The 19,741-nt window shown below is 44.7% G+C and overlaps 1 protein-coding gene across 1 annotated transcript; it reads left to right on the top strand.

The window, feature by feature from the left end:
- The first annotated feature begins 2,107 nt into the window (after positions 1–2,107).
- Positions 2,108–18,775, top strand: LOC115760724 (serine protease lint). The gene is made up of 7 exons (XM_030702198.1): positions 2,108–2,321; positions 12,566–16,738; positions 17,249–17,435; positions 17,502–17,686; positions 18,220–18,335; positions 18,420–18,539; positions 18,611–18,775. The coding sequence occupies exons 1-7, from the start codon at positions 2,108–2,110 to the stop codon at positions 18,773–18,775; spliced, it is 5,160 nt and encodes a 1,719-aa protein (XP_030558058.1).
- The last annotated feature ends 966 nt before the right edge of the window (positions 18,776–19,741 follow it).

Here is a 19,741-nt window from a genome sequence, read left to right on the forward strand (position 1 = left end):
ATCGCTTATCAAATGACATTTATTTATTTCCTGTGTTGTCTATCGAGCAACCCATCTGCTTTCGATTATATAATCCCGCAGCTAGCGGCTACTACAAAGCCGAGCGCAGAATCGCTGCAACTAACTTAATCATTCGCTTTATTTTTGACTAAATTGTGGCTCATTCGTTATAGACCGGGTTTTGTGTTTTTAGTTTTTGTATTTTGGCACCTTCTGGGCTTTTGTCCAGGTGAAAGCGATTCGTTTGGAAGTTGTCTGTGTTTTAATTTACCTTGGCTAAAATCATTTAAATTATAATCGAGTCATTTACGTTGGTCGAATGTCGTAATATCTCAGCCGAGCAGAGGCTAATGATGCGCCTGGGAACGCAAAATTTGCCAACAACGAGAAGGTGTGAAAGTACACCGAGCTGTGGTTCTGGCCATTAAGATAAACGGCTATGCGCCACCCACGTGCCCGGCATAACCAAATGGCAAGCCATAAGCCGCAACGTTTTCCATTTCAATGGCTATGCTGCGGCCGCTGGCTGAGCTGACCGCAAGAGCCAACCAAAAAGCCAAACATGAAAAGAAAACAATCACAAAACAACAACTACAACAAAAGCAGCAGCAACAACGACAATAACGAAAGTGAAATTCTACACAAAGATCGTGTTGGTGGAGCTGCACGCTTGACCAGCCAAGTGCCCGGCCCTGGCACCGGCTCAGCGCGGCTCGAGCTGGAACTCCGACTATGCTAATGTTTTTTTTGCTAGGCCAAGCCCCGGCAATTGCAGCGGCGGCGGCTGCAGCGGCGTGTCCAAAGACGTTGACAAACTAAAGTCAGTGAAATTTGGGTCAAGGAAATGCCAAACGACAGGTTAGAGGCCCACAAATGCACACACACACACACACACACACACATACATACGTGCGCAGATGACAGTTATTGCTGCGCTTGTTAGCAATTTTGAGTGCACTAATTGCCAAGTTTGTGTCTTGCAGTCTTTTGTTATTGGCTGCGAACGGATCTACAGCAGCGGGCCGATAACCTTGCTGAATATCGAATGCAAATATCGCGGCACGTAAGTCGTGTGCCCAGTAGGCGAAAGCTGGGCCTGGAAAAATCTATTGCTGTCAACGCTGTCAAATTGCAATTATGTGCGGCCGCATAACATGCGCTTAACAGACTGTTAAGTTACATGTCTGTTAACTGGCAGACGCTGTGCAGCTCTTAACCGCAAGTCGGGGCTGTAAACCGTTTCAGTTGAGTTTGAAACGCGCACGCGTGCGGACGTTGGGAGCGCACACACAGCAGACACACACACACAGAGAAAGCACAAGATGTTAACAGTAATATAGCCAAGTAGATGCCGAATAGATAGAAATGTTTACCATTTAAGCGGCTCGCGCCTCATACAAATACTCGCACGTACAAGCGTGCACTCTCTCACTCAACAGTTCTCTAAAATTCGCTCGCTCTTTCTCTCTCCTTCGCTCTCTGTCGCTCGCTCGTGGCATTGCTCTCGCGCGCTAAAGTGAAAGTTCTGCCACACAAAAGTGGTAAAGGTCCGTTATCTGCTCGGCCAGCGCTGGCAAACGGGCAACGCTGACAATCAGACACACGCGGAACGTTCAGTTGACCGGACGCATGGCGCTTGACATGGTCAAGTAGCAACTCTTGAAGTGCTGAACTATATTAAATTCGCCAATAAATAATAATTTAACATCAAATATCGAAAAAACAGTGCGCCGTCTAAAACGAATGCTAAGCATTAAATAATATAGTGTGGTTTATTTGTTGTTGAGCAGAGAATTCTTTCGATTCAATTTGAATAAGAAAACAAAAAAGAGCTTCAAGAGTCGTGCATGAAACGCGTTCGTTGCCTAAGTCTTTTGTTTTGCCTGTAGCGGTACATTTTGTGGTGTGGCGTGCGCGCGCGCGACTCGCGTCTCAGTTTCCAATTACAACATCAACAGTTGGTAATTGTTTTTCGCACTGTCCCCACATTTAAACCCTCAACTAAGTGGAAATTGCAGCCGAGACGAATCGTCTAGCCGGAATAGTGTCCAGTGACGATCAACGACCGACGACCAACGACCGACGACCGCCGTAGACCAGCGCAAACATGTTTAAGTGGGTTATGCCGGCGTCAGCGTTAGCGTCGCGCACAAACGCGACAACAAGAACAACACCAATAGCAGCAGCCAAAACGACAACAACAACAAGAACAACAATAAAACGGCAACTACTTTCCAACGCTTTAACAACATTAATAATAATAGGCGCATTATTTGTGCAGACAACAAGTGGATTTAGATCGTCAATTGAAACGAACGGCGGTAAGTGACAGACCATTCAACAGCTATACATATATATATATATATATATATATATATATATATATATATATGTATATATATATCCATATATAGTATATTTAGTACAATTGCATAGAAAGCTGCTGTTAATAGAAAACTGTGCAAGAATTATAAACCGAACAATTGAATGAAAATCAATTTGGCAAATTGCTAGCTCATGTTTGCGGCCCATTCGCATTGAGACAAATCGAAGAAGCGTGTCACTTCGACACTTTGCTGCCACTGCGAGTGAAAGCCTCTGCTGCTGGTCTTTGACAATGGCCAAAAAAAAATAAAACGAAAAGCGCAAAAAGTGCTAGAAAACAAATAAGAGCCAACATAAACTGTGCCTTTGTGTCAATAACAATTCCACATGAAAAACTTTGGCACAGAAAATGACTTTCCATACAAACACACACACACATACACACCACAAGCAGAAGCGCAACGCACTTGACAATTATTTGGTTCATTTTATGCTACATTACGGGCACACACACACACACACACATGCACGCACAACAATATTTGCCATTTTTAGCTATTCAAACAAGCGCTGAGGATGAGCACATGAGGCTCATCTGTCTGTCACACACACACACACACATACGCACAAATACCTGCACACACTTTCTTATGACAGTTTTTAACGTTTCTGCAAGCTGCTTTCGTGTTAATTGTTGCCGATTTAAAAAGTGAAACAAATTTCTAATGTGTCAAGCTATTAGCTGGAATCGAAGGCACTGGCACAGCTATTGAGTTTGCCTCAAAGTTGAGCTTGAGGTTTTATGTGTGCTGAATTAGTTCAAAGCGACATCAACAAACGAAAGACTTAAGCGGCAAACTTGAACAAAAGCTGTACGAGTGTCAAAATAAAAGCAAATAATTCATTTGCGCGCTTACTATTTATGTGGCACGTTTAATTACCAATCGATTGGTCGCACAGCGAACTGTAGCTTAAAGAGCATATTAAAATTATTTTAATGTAGCGAACGACTTCCTGAGTCAAGCAGCAACTTGTCAGTTAAGCCTTAAAATCATCTATGGGTTGTTAAGATATATCAAAGGGTACCAAATTCGAACAGTTTCTTGATATAATATATAATATTTAAACAAGTTTCTTCTAAGCATTCCCCCATATATTCCGTTATTAGAAGGCTTTATTATCGCGAAGTAAAAATGTGGAGATAGATAATTTATGAAAATGCGAAATTTCACAACGAATTCAGAACACTTAACCATAAATTAAAATGTATAGTTAAATTTCAATTAGAACAAAAAAAGATATACATATAAATAGAAATGTATATAGAAAAAATGCTCGGGTTATTAAACTCCAAGCTCAAGTTGCCCCATGGCAGAGTTTAACAGCAGTTGCAGTTTGTTTGTGCAGCAAACGCTGTGAAAACTTCTTGCCAAACACACACACACACACACACACATAATCAAATCATCAAATCATTGAACAAACACTTTTGTAGGTTGGCTCAGGTAGAAAAGAAAACGCAGTGCTTCCGTTTTGCGGACAACTTTGCTGCGTCAGGTCAGAGACAGCAAATGCCAATCATGCACACAATATATCATTACCAACAGATGTGTGTGTGTAACTCTTGCAGCAAAGTTACAAGCATAAAACAATTTTCAATTTCTATTCAATTTTTATTTGTGCACCAAAGGAAAACCCGCGGCCGAGCTGTCCGAGCTGATTGCGCGTGCGAAATGAAAATGTCTTAGCCAGTAGCCACAACAACAACAACAACAACAGCAACAACAACAACAACAATAGCAAATCTTATACAGGTTCTGATCGCCGCGTGTGCCAGTTAGCGTATGTGCACTTGTCGGCCTGCAGTTGACGTTGAGTTTGCGGTAATTTGCGGCTCACTTCACTCAGCTAGCCTAGGGGCAGGAAGCTGCAGAGTTGAACACTTGGAAGACTTGCAGACTGCAGTCTGAAGACAGCACAACTTGCAGCCGCTGGCAGCAGCAGCAGCAGCGGCGGCAACAACAGCAGTCAGTCAGTCAGTTGTTTAGTTCGGCTCAGCTGGTCGTCGTTCAATTTTCCGTGTCGCTTTGGCATCGATATAATTTCGAGATCACGTTTTACCGCTGTGCGGTCAAATGCTCCACATAAGCGTCTCCCTCTCTCTCTGCCTCTCTCTCCTGGCATATTATTATGTTCAAAAAGCAATTCATAAGACTCTTTTGTTTGGCTTTTAGACGTACTAGGCTAATTGTTTAAAAGAGGCTCTTGACCAGGCGCTTGAGCGGTAATTTTTATTTGTTATCAATTTATGCAAATTGCGCATACGCAACGTTGTTTCATTTCATTTCATATTTCCCTTGCTTGCAATTAATGTGAAAGCGACATTTTTGACTTTCTTTCAACACTTTGTTTGGGCAGCGGGGTGCACAAATTTTCCCACAGACGTTTACCACATCATAAAACTTAAACTCAATCGCATTAAAAACTGTGACACATCATCAACATCAAGTGCCCGAGTGCGAGCATTTCACCCAAGAGAGAGAGACACACACAAACAAACCGTACTCATAAATATCATATGATGGCAATTAAGTTGCACTTCCTACGTTGGAGAGTAGCGCGTAACTATTAGTGCATAGCTTAAATGAGAGTGTGTCAGTCTGTGAGTACTCATTCGTACTTATAGACTCATATGCGTGTTTGTGAGTATTTATGAGTATACTCATTTGTACTCAGACTCGTTTGTTGTTTGCTATTTAGTTTATCTTTTAAGCTCATCAACAATTGTTCAAGTGCTCCAGCTCTGTGGCCATGTTTTCCTTTTATTGACAAAGCAGCAGTTACAAATTATCGACTTGTGCACACAGTTTGGCGAGTCCAAGACTTTTGTTATGGATGCGTCTAACAGGAAACACATAGCAAACATTCAATTTGTTTTGACATGTTTGGCGGTGAAAGTGAAATGCGCCTCGCTGACGATTGGCTGCCGTTGCTTTTGTTGGGAACTGTTGCCAGCTACTACTTCCGTTGTATGACACCACATATTCTTTTATTTTCGCACGAATTCAGCATTGGCATTAAATGCCTGTCTGTCTGTTACGAACTCTTTCGTGTGCATCCATTAAAGAGTCTAACAAAAAACTTTTGTTTGTCTTTTGTTAAGAGTTTAGCTGGTTGTGCAGTCGCGTCAAATCGCATTCTCAATGCTTTGGTTATCGATTGGAAATGAGGCTTTTGCCAAAATGATGTCATTTATTGCGGCCGACAACTTTCACTGCTCGTTCACACACTCAACACACATACACGGACAATACTCTTCTTTTTATTTAGCTATAGATTTGCGATCATCTGGCATATTTGATTTGATGTTCAAACATATTTTATTTTTCATTTTTACCACATTTGTATTGACTTAAAAGTTAGGGCAGAAGTAGATTCACATCCTAAATCAATTGCACTTAGTCATTTCAGAAAACGGAGAAAAGCCGTTTGCTAACCCCTCTCCCTCCCACCACATTTCCCCTTTTGTACCACACAAATTTTTCACTTTACCAAAACCGTTTCATTGTGCAAAAACAATACAAATAATAATAATCATTTACATGGGCACAAAGCAAAGTTCTTATCATGCCCCAAGGCCCCAACGAATTTGAATGACCTGGCAGAAAAGTGCCACACAAAAAGCGTAAGATAATAATAATAAGTATAATAATAAGAGTTGTAATGAAAACAAAACGGAATAATGTACTTACCTACAATGCATGAACAATAAAGCAGAGCGGAGCAGGCCAGAAACGAAACTGGCGCAAATGCCACCACAGCCATGTCCCATACGATGATATCTTTTAATAACTACATCTGTGTGTGTATGTGTGATGTCTGTGTGTGTGTGTTTGTGTGCGTGTGCTGCTTGACCAACGGCTGGAGCCCCGCTTTTGGTGTCGCTGCGCAACCTGTTCGTCGCAGAACGCATTCGGCTCGTGGTTGACACTGTGATTACCTTTCTTGTTACGATACGAGCAGAGAGATGGCTGCGTGAGATAGAAAGAGAGATTCCAGATATTAATTCAATATTAAATACAATAACAAGCACTTGGCAGCAGCTACTGACCGCGGCACTGTTGGCAGCAAATACAAATAATTACACCCATCAGCCATATTTAACTGCAGTTGGCACATTGCAACTTCATAAAGTACACACTACTGTAATTTTTACACGTTTAAACTAATTTAAAAGGTTATTTTTATTATTATTTCACTGCCAAAGCGCCAAAATTGTTATCTTTTCTTGCGTGCAAAAGCCGGACTTAGCTTATCGATAATCGATAACAATCTCGATGCAAACTGGTGCAATTGCTTACAGAGCTGCATGCGCAAGTGCCGGGTATGCAGCTTGCATAAAATGAACTAGTTAGATTTCGTTCACACATAGAAGTAATTAATTCAATGCAAGACAACGCAATTGATACATACTGTAATTTGTCCATATATATTTGGCTATTTTTGTTTGCCACACTTTGCATTAAATCGCAAGCAGTTATATAATAAATAAGGTATGTGAGAAATCTGCTGCTGCACATGCGTGAGCTGCATACGCAGCTTTACTAATTGATTGCCATTACGGTAGCGAACGCATCAGGCGATTGTCGTGACACGATATGCAGTTGGCGCATCACTGTCACGCGCTCTGATCGCCTCTTTTAATACTGGTTTTGCAAAAACAACATCGACAACAATAAAAACAATTTCCCATTAGAATTGCATGCGTAAAATACGTACAACTATGTACATATGTGCAGAGAAATATATATGTATATGTGTGTAAGGCATGTACAGAGCGACTGTCAGCAGTGGAAGCACTTGCACATTCACTGTTACATTACCGGTCTTTTCGGTCGCCGCATTTTATTTGGGTCACTGTTACAATTTACGTCGTGGCAAGGGGCGAAGGGGGCGTTGACGCTGGCAGGTGAAGGCGACGAAGCCGATGCCGATTCGGATGCTGTGCCAATTCGAGCAGCGACACCCGACGCCGCGACCCACAGCCGGGATCAAATGCGAGCATCTGCAAAGCTGTGTGCATGCGTGTTTGAGTGTGTGTCTGTGTGTGTGTGTGTATGTGTATTTATGCCGCGACTTTCAAATGCAATTTTATGTAATTCAAGGCGCTGCCTTCCCGTTTGGCGTGGCTTTGCGTGCAAATCGGTTATATGCTGCATGCCACAGTCCAATTCACCGTGCGCCTACCAGAGCATGCAACAAGTTATGCTTAATATGTTACTACAGCTGCAGTTATTTCTCTTATTGTTGTTGTTGCTGTTGGCTGTTGTTAAACAATTCAATTAAAATGTGATTAATAGAAATGTTTTGTTCCGGCTCAGCTGCCACACAGCGTTGCCACTCTATTTGCTGCCAGTGTGACCCTGACCATCATATATTGTGACTGATAAGCATTTCGAACAGCAAGTGCAGTGCTGCTCAAGGGTCAAAAGCTTGAGCTTTATTACACAAATGCCTAAAGGCAAACTACAATAAAAAAAACTACAACTTTCATTTTCCAACACGCAAAACGGAAAAACTTCTTGCGTGACATCGCAGAATGGCGTAGAAAGAGATGCCAGATTAGAGAGATTATACGTACAGATGTTTGTAATAGCGCAGAGTCGCACGTAAAGCCCATTAAAATTAATAAAAAGACGAAGATGAAAACAAGAAAAATACAATCATAAAAAAAACGGCTACAAATCACAAAACAAATTCAATTTAACTATCACGAAAAAAACCAAAAAACTCTCGCTTTAGCTCGGATGATTATTATTATTGTTGTTGTTGTTAGATTTGTTGTCGTTGTTGGGCTAGTCATAATTAGTAGTAGCCCGAATCAAGCGATAGAGATTCATATAAAAAATAAAACCAACAGTAAACAGTTTTCCTTTCGTCTATGAAAAGTGAAATTAACCTGCAGACCAAATGTTACCACTTTTTATGGTAATTTCGTGAAAAGTGACAAATGTTTGGCCTCTGCTTTATCTGTTTATTATAATTTTTGCAATCAATATGTCGTTAGGGCAACTTGTCTGATATCTAATAAACTTTTACATAAGTTTTTTAACTGTTTTAAGCAAACTTTCGGCAAATGATTACTTGATAATTAATTAGGTATGAAATTTTGTTTTTTATATTCTCATGTTTGTTCCATTAATTCAACTAAAATTACCATAAATGTAGTCCAAGAACATTTCAACACTTTCACAATGCAATCAGAGCAAGAATTGTTAAATGCAAAACTGGTCGGGAGAACAACATCTATGCAAATTGAAGGCTTGTCTGAAACCGATCCGACACGTGGTATTGCATGTTTGCATATACTTCCATATGCGACTATATAGTTGTTTTTTTTTCTTTCTTCTTTTTTGCAACGTTGAGCTAATTGATCGATAATAATTTTCCATTTTACCGTTAAAGCGCCTCGTTTGTTTACATTCTTTGACAGTCTGGCAGCACTCCGCAGCACTCGGATGCTTGGGAAGAAAACAAGTTCTACGAATTCGATCTGCTGAATGGCTCTGCGTTGCTTGCCGTGCCGCATATTTCATGATTTAATTAATTTTTCGTTTGCCCATCTATGTGTGTGTGTGTGTGTGTGTGTGTGCTCGGATGTGTGTGTAAATTTCACTGCATGCGATATAAATGAAATGCAGTCGCTAACTGTTCCAACACAGCAACAAGCGAATTCCAATTGGAATTCGAACTCGAATTGTGAAGCTCGGTCTGGCAAGGGCCCAGTGACCCACTGAGAATGTCACTCTTCTTCTCTTTGCAATTAATTTCGTTTGTGTGTTTAAATTTCACTGCACTTGATAACTGTTTCAGGACTGCAGCCAAAAGAATTCCAATTCGAATTCGAATGGGAGCACGGCATGCCAAGGGCCCAGGCCCAGTGAGGCACAGAGGTTGCCACACTTTATTCTTTTTGGCATGATTAATGCTGCTGCGCAACAGGTTTGCCGTTGTTTTGTCTGATTGGGCAACCTGTTATCTCATTTTCGGCTGCTTCCTGACTGCCTGCTGCCGCTTATTCTTTGCCATTTGTATGATAAACACCGAAAAATGTTAAAAAAAAAAATAAGCAAGCAACGCAAAATTATTCAGGCGTTTGACACACTTTCGTTCCACCCAAAGTCAAGAGAGCAGCGCGCCGCGTGTGTGTGCGTGTGAGCCGGCTTTTTGGCTGCTCTCAGTTGTTGTTGTTGCTGTTGCGATGCTGTAACCTATTTTGCATGCCAAATCGCGTCTGATTACGCTGATACATTGACTTGTATTTCTTGTTGCGCCAATTGGGGTCAGAGGCTGGCGATAATTCTCCCTGACAAATCGAATTAAAACCCAACCAAATCACAAATTATTTATAAGAGTCACACGCGCTCAGTTACGACTACGTTTTGCGCTCTTAAGAGCAGGTGAGGCGCACCAAAGAAAAAATAGAAAAGAATTTATAAATAAAAATAAATAAAAATATCTAATGTTCATGCAGCGACGCGTTGAAACATTCTTTGCATATTTAATGGGCAATGCCGCAACGAACCGAGTGTTTTGTTTATTGAATTTCTCACTCTTTTATCAGACACACCCAGAGCTATAGACTTTTGTGAAGGTCACGAATTGGGAGAATAGAAAGCACGACCAGGTAGAGTTGCGATTGTGTTCTTTGAAGGCTTTGTCAAGTAAGAAAAGTGGTTGATTTTATTGAAACAGCTGCTCAGCAGCGATAACATATATTAACCTAACCCCACTTGTTTAACATTTGATATTAACACCTAACCTCACTTGTTTAACATTGGATGATAACACTCTGAATACCTCTCATATATATATAAAAAAGCTACCCAAGTTCTTAAAATCTCATATACTTTATGTTTATAACAATAGTATCTAGTTATACTCTAAATAACTTAATTTCCAAGCTTCTAAAGCTCTAAGCTAACATTTTGATTATTCAATTAGCCTCCAAACACTAAACCTATGCATTATCTTAGCTAAATGAGGCCCTTGCATGTGCCATTAACATTTTGCTTGGCGTAAATCAAACAAATTATGTTAAGCTGCATAATTAACACTCAAACACACACACACACTCGCACAGCCATTGAAAGTTTGCTAGCAGGGCAAGAGAGCGCTGCCAGACACCATAATTATGTTAACTACAAGCAGCGCTGTTAAGTGCGCTGTTAAGTTAACAGCGCATGGGGCCTGCGGCCATTTCCCATCGCTTGTGGGTTTACCAACTTTTAACGATTGTCGGAAGAATACTTCAGCGCACTTGAGTGTCTAATCATAAAATGCGAAATGTCTGCAAATAATAAAGCCACAAAAAGCGTGTACATTTATAATAATAAAAAAAAAACTAAATTATAAAAAAGCAGCAAAGCCACAGAGCAGAAAAACGAAATCATTTATAAAACTGCAAATGAAATGGAGAAATATATATAAGAAAAAAAATTAAATAAATAAATGAAATGAAATGAAAAAGGCTAACAAAACACTATCACTTTTCGCAATTATGTATTTTTTCATGTTTCTTGTTATTTGCGGTTGAAGTTGGAGCTGAGGTTACGGGCGAACATTCTAATTGGAGTTTTTGGGCGCCGCTGATAAGTTATTCACTTTTCGCGCCGTGTTTACTTTCACTGAGAGCACCTTTTCTCTCCGCTTTATTGGCTCAGGAGTTGCTCGAGGGAAACTCCAGGCTTATGTTTTTTTTATGGCTGCCTCATTTTATGGGCCTAGCTGTAAATGTAATTGTGCTTGTTTTTCATTTAATTAGCAACTCGATTGTTAATTGATTGCGACCACAGAATGGACGATTTTAGTTTTTTATTTTCTGTTGGCTTAGAATCTGGCACTCAACGTGAATTTCGACTCTGCTCCAATTTCACACAAACATTGACATAGTCTTCGCGACCAAACTGGAAATGGGAGCACGCAGCCGGCACCAAGTGGAGCAAGCGCCAGCGCTTGAGGTGTTAATTGCCAGCTAAGCCAACTTCCCTCCCCCAACCCTAGCACCTGCAGTGCCACAAAAAAGAAAGATCGATAAATGTCTAAAATGTCAAGTTGCCAGTCGCATGTCATTTGCTAATGAGCAAAGTTTTTGCGGCGCGACATCATTTGCCAAAGCAGCCCAAAATGCAATCAAGGTGCATTTAACTTAACAGCAGCAGCACCACCAGCACCAGCAGTGAGTCCATAAAAAGCCAGCTTTGAACTTTGACCTTGCTGCAGCAACTGCGGCAAGCGGCACTTTCACTTGGCAACTGCCTTTCAACTGGCCCCGTTAGCAGCCGCTTGCAGCGCACGGCAAATGTTGCTCCTCATGTTAATTGAGTTTATTGTTTTGGCGGTTTTTTTTTTCTTTTGCTCATAATTAGCACTGCAAAACGCCATTAAATGGCCAACTTTATGGGCAAAAACAAAAAATGTCACTTTCATTTCAAGAATTTCACAGAAACTACTCAATTTTCACCAGGCTAATCCAATTATGTACAGTTGCCTGGCTTTGATTTCTGCAGTTGGCTGATTAATTAATTGCCCCCAAGCATTAGGCTGAAGCGGAAATTGCTCGCAACTCAATTAGAATGCTAAGCAACTCTCTCAACAAAAAAAAACAAGTTAAGTTTTCAATATTTGAAGCAGAAGAGTGAGAGAGTGCTTCGACTTGGCTCTTGATGTTGTTTACGATGAAGCCGGAGAAAAAGGTTATCTTTCCTTTCCCATGCATTTGCACAAAACTATTATACCCTTTGTCAAATAAGTACAGGATATACACATAGATGCACAAATTGCTCATAGTCAGATAATAAGTAGATTATGTAGAATATGTATATACAATATTCTAGCTTGCAGACTCAAAGAACTGAGGAGAGAGCTTTAATTAGTATACCCTGCGCCTTGTTAAAGTGGGCATAATAGATTTGAGCAGAGGAAAGCATATTTAACCTATTTACTAAATATTTTTTTCCTGCTTATAAAAGAGCTGGCATATTTATGCGCGAATACTCCTTGTCATATTTACTAAAGCGCCTCTCAATTAAGGCAGGAAACGTAAATCTTCTTAAAACGAGAAAAATAGCTGAAAATGCCTACTTAAATATAGAATAATTTGTTTAGAAATCATTATTACTTTTCAAGAAGGTAAAATGTTGATGAAACTTCTTTAACTCTCTCTTTCTCTTTCTCGCAGCTGGTCGCAAACTGTTTGGCGGCTATCGCATAACACCAAAGCACTGTCGTGCCACCAAAACGCTGCCCAGTTCGGATCCGCGCTCCAATGGCCCGACCATATGCATGTTCAATCACGAGTGCGCACAGCGGGGCGGCGAGGTGGTGGGCGCTTGCATGGATGGCTTCCTGTTCGGCGCCTGCTGTCAGATACCGCAGACGCACGAGCTGGCCAGCACGCTGATCAACGATGCACAGAATGCCTACTTCCAGCAGCAGCAGCAAAAGCTGCAGCACCAGCAGCAACAGCAGCAGCAGGCGGCGGCCCAATCCTCCTATGAGAACTATGGCGAGCAGCAGCAGCAGCAGCAGCTCAGCGATGAGCAGCAACAGCAGCAGCAGCAGCAGCTCAGCGATGAGCAGCCGGCGCAGGGCATTTACGATCAACAGAATCTGGATAAGGTGTATCAGCAGCTGGGCAGCACGGCTAGTCAGGGTCAGAGCGTGCAGACGGATGAGCTGAGCTTTGCCAGCAGCTCCACGGAGGCGACACACTCGCAATCGGCCAGCGTGGAGTTCGAACAGGAAGCGGAGCTGCAGCCCAACAATGAGGAGATCAGCACCAATGAGCTGAAGCCGACGGAGCTGCCGCCAGCCATACAAGTGAACAAGCATTCGGTGAAGATAAACACGTTCTCCTCGCCGCCAGGCAATGATGATTTCGTGATGCAGGTGCTGGCAACGCTGCCGCCCGAGCATATGGATGACGTTCTGACATTCACCACCGAGGTACCCAACAAGATAGTCAATGGGCATTTGGAGCACAGCAGCGGTAGCTCCGAGTCCTCCAGCAGCTTTGAGGAAACACCCGCCACCAAGGCGCCAGCTAGCATAACCACGCCGAAGCCTAAGCCCCAGCCCAAGCCGAAGCCGCAGCCCAAACCGCAAGCCAAGCCGCCGCCAAAGACCGCGGCGCAGTCAAAGCCTGTGCCCCAGCTGGCCGAGGTGATGAAGCGACCAGTGCAGCAGCTGAAGCCCAAGCCCAAGCCTGCTCAGCAATCGAATATGCATCATCACAATCATTTGATACTCGATGGCGGCGAGTTTACGCACAGCGACATCACACATCCCGGCGCTGATGCGGATCTGGTTGAGGATTTGCAGTTCTCCACGGGCTACGGCCCACAGCCTGTCTATGTGCAGCCTCCACAGGAGCAGCAACAGCATCAACATCAGCAGCAGCAGCAGCAACAGCAACAGCAACAGCATCAACATCATCAGCAGCCCTCTTCCCAGAGCTACATTTCCTCCTCCTCCTCTTCGAGCAGCACGCAACCCAGCGCCTCAGCGGAAGATAAATATATTCTGGTGCCCACCTACAACAATGAGAAGCGACCTGCTGCGGCACAGAGCAATCCCACCACAGTCTCCTCGATAACCACGCACGTGGACTCCATTGAGTCGATTATATTACAGCTGAACAACAGCAGCCATGGCCCTAGCTACAACGTGGTCAGTCAGCAGACGCCTTCGTATGGCTATGCACCACAGGCAGAGCACAGCGAGACGTCGGCCACCGCGCAGTCGCCCAGCTACTACGAGCAGGGTAGCCAGGAGCAGAATGGCGAGGCTACCAAGGCACAGCAGCTGGAGCAGCAGCAGCAGGAATATGGCTATACGACCACGGCCTATGAGGAGCCCAGCTATGACAAGGTGTCCGCTGAACAGGATGCGACCGCCACGAACAGTCAGTCCGTGGAGCTGCCCACGCCGCGTCCCACCTACAACGAGGATCAGTCTCAGGTGCTGGACGAGCACACAATGCCAGCGACTACCTATCATGATGCCATCTCGCCGCAGGCACCGCAGACTTCCGAGTTCAATAAAATGCCCGTCATGGGTATAGCCTATCCGGTGGACATGTCCTACATGGAGGGCGACTCCAATCAGGCGGACAATGAGCCCTCGGGCTATGGTCAGCTCAGCAGCGGCTCGCTGGAGGGCAACACTGAGGTCAACTTTGAGAAGATCACGAACAGCTACACGGAAGCGCCGCAGTCTCCCTCGCCCGTCTATGTGCGTCCCTCAACGCCCCATCGTCCCGTGGCCTCCTACATTGGCATGGTGACCATGCAGCATTACAATGACCCCCTGCCCGCCGAGGTGTCTGTCTCCTCGCACACAACCAAGGTGCAGGAGCAGTATGATGAAACCTCTGCCGGCTATCAACAGCAGACCGAGAAGCTAGCCACAGCCAGTCCGGCGCCCACCAGCAGCTATCTGGCGGCCACAACAACAACGCAAGCGCAGCGCCCGCAATACGAGAGCTCCTCACTGCGTCCAGTTTTGATTACAGCCAGTCCCAGGCCACGACCCAAGCCCACGACAAGGCGTCCGCCAGCCAAGCAGCCGACGAGCATTAAGAAAAAGCCAACACAGAGCGAGCAGAACACGAGGAGACCCGTCCAGCAGCAGCCGCCGAGCAGCAGCTACCACACGGAGGCGTCGGAGTCATCCGTCACCCACACACTCATTAAGCAGCCGGCGGCCAACTACAACAGTGAGCCGCAACAGTTGGACTCCGGCTACGGCCAAGCTCCGAGCTCGGGCTATGAACAGCCGGCGTCAGCTACTGCCAGTTATGAGGAGTTCTCCTCGGCTGCTTCCGCTGCGGGCTATGAACAGGCTGCCACGCCTACGGCCAGCTATGATGAGCCATCTTCGCCAGCTGTCAGCTACGATCAGCCTGGCTATGGCAAGCCCGCCCAGCCCAGTCCCAACTACGAACAGTCGGCGCCAGCGCCTGCGCCCGCGCCTGCACCCGCCACCTATGAGCAGCCCGCGCCATCCGTGCTCAGCTACCATGAGCCGGCGGCCAGCTCGCCCACGCGCAAGCCCGTCTCCTCCAAGCCGATTGCCACCAGCTATGTGACGGGTCCCACCACGCCGCGTCCGCCAGCCACCGTGGACTATCATTACGATAAGGTGCCGCCGCTCTTTATGGCCGACGATAAGCTGGATGCGTTTATACAGAGCACCGCTGAGAATATATTGGGCTCCACGCCGGGCAACTATCAGCCGCCCCTCTATGCCACCGCCTCGACGCCCATACACATTCAGCAGCCGACGAGCAGCAGCTATGGTGGTGGCCACAAGAAGCCCGGCTTTGTGCAGATCAACATTACGCCCAAGCCCTCGAAGCCCACCGTGCTGATCACGCCCAAGCCGTCGAACATAAATTTGGCCACGTCGAGCAATTGGGATAACACAAAATTGGGTGACAATACAAATTCCTATGTCTATGGACCGATTGGGACCCGACGTCCCGGCAATACGCCGTCTGTGGTAAGCTCCAACGATTTTGAGGATCCGGGTTATTTTGGCATGCCAGCCGGTGGTGTCGGCAGCAGTCCGGTGCACTTGACCTTCACACAATCGACCACAGAAGCGTTGTACGGTGTGCCATCCGATGATAAGCCCGCTTTTCCGGGATATTATGGTCCGACGCCCACATATCCGGCATTCTCGGTGCCCGGCGAGAAGGTTGGCCAGATTGTCGAGGAAACATATACCTCACCGAATGATTTTGTCAACTTCCCGCCGGTGCGCAATCCAAATCTGAACATGTCCGCCGCCTCAAGCGCTGTGACCAGCGATCTGGAGCTATCCACGCCCGCTTTTGTCGAGGATATTGTGCTGAAGGACAAGATGCACACGCTCGTGCACAAACTGGTGGCCTCATTGCAGGGCAACTTTGAGGCGCTCGCCGACATGATCGACGAGACAAACAATACGGCCTCCACTTATTCATCGGGCGCCGCCAGCACCAACAATGTCAACCGCAAGACCACACGCAAACCGGTGCGGGTGGCGACCACCTCGAAGCCCAGGGCGACCACAAAGAAGCCCGTGACACGTGTATCCACTAAGGCGCCCAACAAGAAGACCTCGGCCACCAGCACACGCAAACCGGCCACACGTCGACCCACCTCATCGGCCAGCAGCACAACGCGTCGTCCCAGCTCGAAGAAGCCAACAAAGCGCGTAAGCACCACGGCCAAGACCACGGCGCGGCCCGAGAACGATGAAATTGTTGACGAGGAGGATGAGGAGGATGTCAATCCAAGTCCGCATGAGAACGAAATCGAACAGGAGACGCTGAGCTCTTATGGTGGTGCAAACGGACGCAAAATACGTAAGTGTTGAGTGTTTGTAGCATGGACCCCAAAAACAAACTGTCTCTCTCTCTCTCTTCTCTGTTTTCTCTCTTGTTTCTAATATGATTCATGCACATAATGTTCGATAACCCCCCAACCAAAATCCATCCGAATCGATCGTCCTTAACCTTACACTTGCATTTTAATCCATCCAAAATTATAGCACGTCGCCGCCTGAAACGGCCTGGCCACAGGCAACGCCATCATTGATCAACCCAATCGCTATCCCTTAGTCACATAGCTAGTTCTAGTTCAACCCAGTTCAACCTGTTCCCAGTCCCATCCCACAACCAACCGATCAGTTCATTCAATTCTTGCCTCCTTCCGCAAATATTCGCAGTTCTATTCCCAATATTTTTACTCTATATCTCACCGGCTGTCAGTCTGGACGCACGCTCGCTCGCTCGGTCACCCGATCATTCGCTCTCACTCTCTCGCTTTGTGAACACTCCCTACTCCTAACCTCACATTTCACTCCCCATCAACAGAATGCGGCGTACGTCCACATGTGAAGTCGGGTCGCATTGTCGGCGGCAAAGGCTCCACATTCGGCGCCTTTCCCTGGCAGGTCCTGGTACGCGAGTCCACCTGGCTGGGCCTCTTCACCAAGAACAAATGTGGCGGCGTTCTAATCACCAGTCGCTATGTCATCACCGCCGCCCATTGTCAGCCCGGGTAAGTCTTGAGCCAATCCTAACCAAAACCTTTTGCTAATATTCCAATCATTAATCATTTCGTTAGATTCTTGGCCTCTTTGGTCGCTGTCATGGGCGAGTTTGATATCTCCGGTGATCTGGAGAGCAAACGTCCCGTTACCAAGAATGTCAAGCGCGTCATTGTCCATCGCCAATACGATCCGGCCACGTTTGAGAACGATCTGGCGCTGCTGGAAATGGACAGTCCCGTGCAGTTCGATACGCATATAGGTAAGTCGTTGGTTGTCACAGCGAAGTTCGATTACTGGCAATACTTAATAATTGTGTGTAAAAGAGAAAAATGCTAGCTATCGCTTTTTTACCGTCCAAGCGATAGTTCGGCGAGGTCGGTTTTAAGTAGGTCGGTTTTTGAAGTTATAGAAAAGCTAGACTTTGTGGCAATACTTTATAATTGTGTGTAAAAGCAAAAACGTTCGCTATCGCTTTTTTATCGGCCAAGCGATACTTTGGCGATAGAGCACATCTATTCTCTAAATGCATATAGGTAAGTCGTTGTGTTTTTTGAGTGTCACAGCAAGGCTAGACTAGACTAGAATAAACATTTACTATCGCTTTTTTATCGCCCAAGCGATACTTTGGCGATAGAACACATATATTCCGTAAATGCAGCTTTGCGCGAGAAAAGTTAATCAGAAATATTTGTTACTGTCTCATTTTGAACTCCAAAGCGAAAATAAGTCTCAGGTCATATTCAATTCCTACTCACATTTAAGTTAACAAACTGTCCAACTTTTTCCTTGCAGTGCCAATTTGCATGCCCAACGATCTGGCTGACTTCACCGGTCGCATGGCAACGGTGACCGGCTGGGGGCGTCTCAAGTACGGCGGCGGTGTGCCCTCGGTGCTGCAGGAGGTGCAGGTGCGTGTGGTTAGCTGGTGGTCAGCCAGCATGGCTTGACATTTAACCGAATAAAACTTTTAATTGCCGTTTCGCACGCAACAGGTGCCAATAATTGAGAACAGCGTCTGCCAGGAGATGTTCCACACCGCCGGGCATAACAAGAAGATTCTTGGCTCGTTTCTGTGTGCGGGCTATGCCAACGGGCAGAAGGACTCGTGCGAGGTGAGGCTGCACTTAATGATGCAATTTGGACAGAAACTTTTAATCATGTTTATCCCTCATTGTCCTCGCAGGGCGACAGCGGCGGTCCCCTGGTGCTGCAGCGTCCCGACGGACGCTACGAGCTGGCCGGCACCGTGTCGCATGGCATCAAGTGTGCGGCGCCGTATCTGCCGGGCGTCTATATGCGCACCACATTCTACAAGCCCTGGCTGCGCAGCATAACGGGCGTTAAATAGATGCCACGCCCACTGCATCAGAGCGCAACTGTAAATAGAAAAGTAGGTTAAGAGGACAGCGAGAAAAGACAAAAAAAACTTAAAAGACGAACGTCGCATTCACAAAACTCATTCCCCGCCCAACTCCAGCCCTTGCATTAGTTTAATGACAGTTTGGCAAGCACTGTGGCTTTCAAACTGGCAACATTTCCATTGCCTACTTTGCGGCGTTTTCGTTTGGAGCACGCGCAACTGTAGTTGAAATGTGTGTTAAATGTTTTAAAATTAAACCAATTTTAGAGCGAGCAACGCTCCTCTCCTCACCCTCCCCCCCCCCGCACTTCCCCACATGCGCAATAATAATTTTAAGACATATTTATTTTAATTTCTAAGCTTATTTATTTATTTATTTATTTATTTAATATTGAGCTGCCTTGTTTTTTTGCTATTTATTTTGATTCAACTAAAAACTGTAGCATGCGTTTTTTATTTTTTTACATACAAAAACAAAAAGAAAATAATAATTTTAATATAATCAATTGTTAATTTTCATAGGCAAATTGTTGTTATGTTAAAATGCAAATATGCGCGAGCGAGAGAGCATATGTTTTTAGTTCAATTGAATTTATTATTTAATTAATTTATGCTTACGATATACGATATATCTATACGATATATATCTTATATTATATCTATGTATTTCTACATACAATTTGTTAGCAACTTAAGCGTACAAAACGAACAAAGCGAAAAACACAAACACAAGACAAATATCGACGAAATAAACGAGAGTAAATTAGTAAATTATTATTTTTTGATTATTTTTTCAAGCTTGAGAACTATCAAGGCCTCCAGATTTGGCATCTAAATTTGCGAATCAAAATTCGTAGAAAATTTGAAATAAAATTTGGATTAATATTTGTATTCTTCTATGACAAACTCTTATGTTTCTTCCGACATTTAAATTCTGCCGTCAACTTTTCCGTG

The sequence above is a fragment of the Drosophila novamexicana genome, unplaced genomic scaffold (assembly GCF_003285875.2).
Source record: "Drosophila novamexicana strain 15010-1031.04,08,12 unplaced genomic scaffold, DnovRS2.1 tig00000462-arrow-pilon, whole genome shotgun sequence".
In the NCBI taxonomy this organism is placed as follows: Eukaryota; Metazoa; Arthropoda; class Insecta; order Diptera; family Drosophilidae; genus Drosophila; species Drosophila novamexicana.

Excerpts from the sequence above, each read along its gene's own strand:
- LOC115760724 (XM_030702198.1), top strand. The coding sequence starts at position 2,108 with ATGTTTAAGTGGGTTATGCCGGCGTCAGCGTTAGCGTCGCGCACAAAC. Across the intron at positions 2,322-12,565 it reads GTCAATTGAAACGAACGGCG|CTGGTCGCAAACTGTTTGGC; the intron begins GTAAGTGACAGA and ends TCTTTCTCGCAG. Across the intron at positions 18,540-18,610 it reads GGCAGAAGGACTCGTGCGAG|GGCGACAGCGGCGGTCCCCT; the intron begins GTGAGGCTGCAC and ends TTGTCCTCGCAG.